The sequence below is a fragment of the Microtus ochrogaster genome, unplaced genomic scaffold, assembly GCF_000317375.1.
Source record: "Microtus ochrogaster isolate Prairie Vole_2 unplaced genomic scaffold, MicOch1.0 UNK28, whole genome shotgun sequence".
NCBI classification, from domain to species: Eukaryota; Metazoa; Chordata; class Mammalia; order Rodentia; family Cricetidae; genus Microtus; species Microtus ochrogaster.
Genome location: NW_004949126.1, coordinates 2,549,039 through 2,554,171, shown reverse-complemented (window position 1 = coordinate 2,554,171; position 5,133 = coordinate 2,549,039). Strand labels below are relative to the sequence as shown.

At 34.2% G+C, this 5,133-nt stretch overlaps 1 protein-coding gene across 1 annotated transcript in view; it reads left to right on the top strand.

Moving 5' to 3' along the window:
• Positions 1-5,133, top strand: part of Galntl6 (polypeptide N-acetylgalactosaminyltransferase like 6) — a 1,036,720-nt gene that overhangs the window by 361,231 nt on the left and 670,356 nt on the right. The window contains exon 2 of the mRNA XM_013354103.2: positions 111-219. Coding sequence (XP_013209557.2) covers positions 111-219 — 109 coding nt within the window. The remainder of the gene's footprint in view (positions 1-110; positions 220-5,133) is intronic.

The following is a 5,133-nucleotide window of genomic DNA, read 5'->3' as shown; positions in this document are numbered from 1 at the left end:
ATATATATATATATATATTCTTGCCTTGCCTCTTATGTGCCCTGCTGTGTTTATCAACCATGCAGAAAAAAATACCTCCTTTTTTATGGTTGAATTCTTTCTTTCCACAGACGTTTCCACTGGGCCTGGGAGATGGGCAATTCTATTCGTGGACAGATGGTCTGAGAAGAAAAGACTGGCATGACTATGAAAGCATTCAGAAAGAGGCTTTGCGCTCAGGTATGAACTTCCGAGTAAGACCAAGTACTGCTTTCACTTCAGCATTTCGTTTTACCGGTAAAGCTCTCATGTCAGTTTTCTTGCTGCATGCAGTAAAGATGTCTGTCTTGTGGGAACACTGGGGATCAACAATGGACAGAAACAAAATGACTTGGAATCTCACAGACAAGGCAAATAACGAATGGCTTCTCCTTGGCTGCAGAAGAGGTCATTGAAAATGGCACCTCTATATTATCTTGTGTTTCCAAGCCTTTTAAAAGTAACTCTATGGGTGATGTTGGAATTTATCAATGACACATGACCTGGATACACGAGCCAGATTCATATATTGGGATGAATTATATCTAAATGGCAATGTAAGGCAACTCGGTCATGCCACATGTTTTCAGCATTGTCATTGACTGTAGCAAGTCCACAAACTACAGCACCTGGAAATCTGAAGGGATGATACTTGGACTAATGTTTCAATAGACCAAGCTACGTTAGAATTTGTGTAGCATTCTAGCCAGGTGATATAGCTAACAGAAAGAAATGACAAGAAAGCCCATTAAATAAATTGAGTTTTGCAATGAAAACTTCAGAAGAATACATCAGAAGCAATCCACGGAAGGGGACAGCGCACACCAGGCTGTCCCCATTCTATCACTCAGCCAAAGTAACTTTGCTCTTTCACAGTTAAGATGTCACAGAAATAGGGTGACTACTGTTTGGAAAGATATGCAAACCGCAGTGAAGTACTGCCCCTGGGTCAAGCCGGAAGCATAGCTATGACTACCCAGTAAGAGGTCGTTCTGGTCAACCTTCTACAAACTCAACACCTCAGTATAATTGCAGCTAGGGAGTTACATCATCCTGACATTGTGCAGGACTGTTCTGCATCAGGCAGGGCTGTTATAATTATAGGTCTCTTCCTTCTTTTCTCTTAGTCTTTTCTTTATTATCAAGCATAAACCACCTCTCTATTTCATTAAGGCAACTCGTCCCAAAGATAGCTCTTCTTTTAAGAGAACTGATTTTTCTTAGATCTCCTCTCCCCACCTTGACAGTAAGCCAATGAAAAAAAAATCACAAAACTGCTTTCCTCACCACCTGCCTCACCTGTTAATCCTCTCATCTCCTATTTCCATCAGCCTCTGTCCACCTGTATTAATATGGCCATCTGTCCTTGATGCTTCAGACGCACAAGGGTTTTTGAAAATGTTTGCTTAACCTTGTCAACTGAATCTGTAACAAAATAGTCAATTTTAAGTAACTACCAAAATTATATTTATTACTAATCATTGAGTTAAAATTCAATATTAACGATATATTGCCTTTAATAAGCATTGTATAATTAGGAGAGGGTAAAATGAACTGAAAAGATTCTATTGAGGTGTTTCATCTATATGTCTAAAAATAGAATTACACTTAGTTGAAACTAAATTGAGTAAAATTCATCTAAGTAAAATTTACTTCAATCTTACAATCTGAAAATAGAAATGTAGAAACATTTCAAGAGATTTATTAATCTGAAATCCATTTGTATTAAAATATAGATATTGCTATCTTTCATAAATAGTTCAAATGGGATTGTAGATTTAGAATACTTGTCTAGCAATCACAAAGTCTTAGGTTTGGTTCTCATAACAGAAAAATCAACTCAATTTAGCTACTTGTAAAACTTTCAGTATCTTTGTTTAGAAATATCTACTTTCTGCAGGTAAAATGGCATGAGATAGTCTTGTTTTACTCATTAGTAAAATATGGTTTGATGATCACACCGATCATAGTTATTTTAAATGTTAATTAAACTGTCCAATTAAAATGCATGAGCTGATCTCTAAGTGGTTTTTATATATTCATAATAGCCTTTAGTTCTGGTCCTATAAAGCTGTAACTTGAATTGACTGTCATAATTTTTCTTATGCATTCATATATAATAATCGATATAGACAAACTCTGGCAAACATTTCCAGTGTAGGTGGTGTATTAATTTGTGCTTCAGATAGACCTCTCACTCTAGCATTTATATTATAGAATATTTTATGAAATTCTGCCTCATTTCAGGATTCCCCTAGTGTTGTATTTATGATTTATCAAACATCTCTTTCAATATGGTACAGTTTTGATTATTGCAAATTGTTTCTGTCTGTAAAGAGCACATGTTTTGCCAAGGTCATATACTTAGATCATAATCCTTGATTATGAAAGAAGAAAACTTTTCTTTTTGCTGTGGATGGAGAGATAGATTCTAATAAGAAATGCCCAAAGACAAACTGTTGAACAGCTAGTAAAGCAAAGGATTGGAATCAACACAGACCAAGAAACCAAAGTTTAATTGGATATTTTGCCTGAAATTCATTTTGCAAAATTTTTCTGCTCTAATTATTTTTCCTAGCTTGAAACATTGCCTGAATTGCTAAGTGATAATGAAATTTACAACTCTATTTCCTACCAACAGCCACAATGAAAATTCATATATCCATTGTATCTAAAATGTTTGTGTCAGCACCAGTGACAAGAACAATTTGATACTTCATAAAGTTTGGTGCCATTGTTTAGCTTTATCTTTTAATGACAAAAGAGATGCCATCTTTACACACAGTTACATACTTGTGTAGCATGTATAAGCCTTAGAAAAAGACTAAGGTAATTGAAATTTGAGCTTGAATCTTTGATGATCTGGGCCATTTTATAAACGTCAGGACATTAAGAAAACATTGCAATTGCCTCATAATTCTGTAACAACCCAGAGACTCCCATGATTGAAGGGACCCATTCATTGGAACCCATATTGTCACTAATGAATTGTATTATATTTCAGTCACAATTTCATAGAAATTCAAGTGATTACTTGGACTTTCTATAAAAATTCATATCCAAAGACTGGCGCAGTTTTGTCAGTAATGAGTTAGGGAACCTTCTTGGACCCACTTATTAATGAATGCAGAAGAGAAAATATTTTTATTCACAAGGAGAGGCACAACACCAGCTCTTGAGATTAACATCAGAACCATACATTACAGTTTGACTTGATATTCTTTGCCTGAATAGCACCAAATCTTAGGCAGCATTCATACCAGATAAAAGAAACTTTTACTCTGACATTTTGTAACCACAGGCATGTGACTTGAATGCTCCTTAGGAATGCTAGAACCCAGAGCATGGATATTATTACTTGAATGAGAGATTTCTATTCCCCTAATTTGTATAATAAGTTTGAATTATTTATAAAGAATGTTTTATATAATAATGGGAAAAACAAGGGTGAAGAGCTAATTTAATTTAGTGAAATGTTTGATGTGCTGGTATTAGATGAGTAGGGGAGCACAATGGAATTAGCATTCTCAAGTATTTAATAATGATGTGAATCTCTATGGTGACCAACTGAGCCTTAGAGACCCAACTTTATTATTGGATGAAAATGACTAGATTAATTTAGCAGGCAGTGGCCTACATAACAATCTAACAGAATATAGCAGTACATGTTAATTTGACTGTAGATATTATGATCCTGAGCCATTGGTGAAAAAAAATATTTTTATTATTAAGGAATCAAACCCATTAAAGAATCACTTGCAATTAAGGGTTTGTGACTAAAAAATTATAGATTCATATTTATTTTGTATGCCTCATATTTTGTAACGATAAATAATTTTGTCAGCATAACAAACAATTTATCATTTCCCATATTCTGTACAATTATTTTTGATCCAAATCAAAAACATTAAATTTACTATCCAAATTTGGGATAGTATCATTATACTGTAGGATGAAGACCTAGCTTCCTTTTTTTTTACTATGTATTCCATATTGTCTATACTTTTTAAAATTTGTTTCTATATGTATGATGTTTTGACTATACAGAATGATTTCTTATATTAAATCCATATCACACAAACAAAAAACACAGGACAATTATTAATCATAATTTTACATAAAAAATAAGTTCACTTAAGTTAAGGGAGATTATATATGTAAAATATACATATGTATGTATGTATGTATATATATATATATTATACTCCCCTGTGAAGTCAATACACAGCCTACACTGTACATACAGTCCAGTGACAACAGCAAAATCCTACATTGTTTATCCATCATCTCTTAATTACCTTCCTGTCACTTATATTGCATGTCAGCTGAATTTTACTGTCTCAACCAATTGCAGGTAACTTGAGAGCTTTTTCTCTTCTTTTTTTATAAAATTAAAAATTATATACAATATATTTTGATCCTATACCTCCCTACCTCCATGCCCACCCAACTTTATGTCCTCTCTATATATTAAAAATTACACAAACATATAAAACAAGAAACACACACATAGATTTAAAAAAAAAAATCCCACAAAAATGTAAACCATGAAGCAAACAACCACTAAGACAAAACAATTGCCCAAACAAATAGAAATGAGATGGAAGTCGATGAATAATACATTTGAGTTGTTAGCCATCTACTCTAGAGCAAAGTGTCTACCCTGAAATGTGCTCAATGGACCCAGTGAGACTCCATTGGATAAAACTAATTTCCCTTTGCCCGTAGGTGTTAACTCTAGGTAGCTGCTTGGTTAGGAGTGAGAATCCATGTTCATTTCCCTTTCTCGATGCTGCAACCAAGCCTGGCTGGAACTTGTGTACGAGGCCACAGTCTCTGTATGTTTCATCTGTGCATCTGCCCTTTTGTGTCTGGAATACAGGTTTTTTTTAAGTCATCCACCATCTTGGCTCTTTAAACCCCTTCTATTACATGGATCTCTGAACCTTGAGAATGGAATTTGATGACGATAACCCAGTTAGGGATTCCAATGGAACATGAAGAACCATCAACAGTGACAACAAAAACTCAGGTTTATGCTCTGCTATATTTAATAATTTCTATTCTCCATTCTCTGAAACTTTCCCATGTTTCTAGGCACCGGGTTTTTTTTTT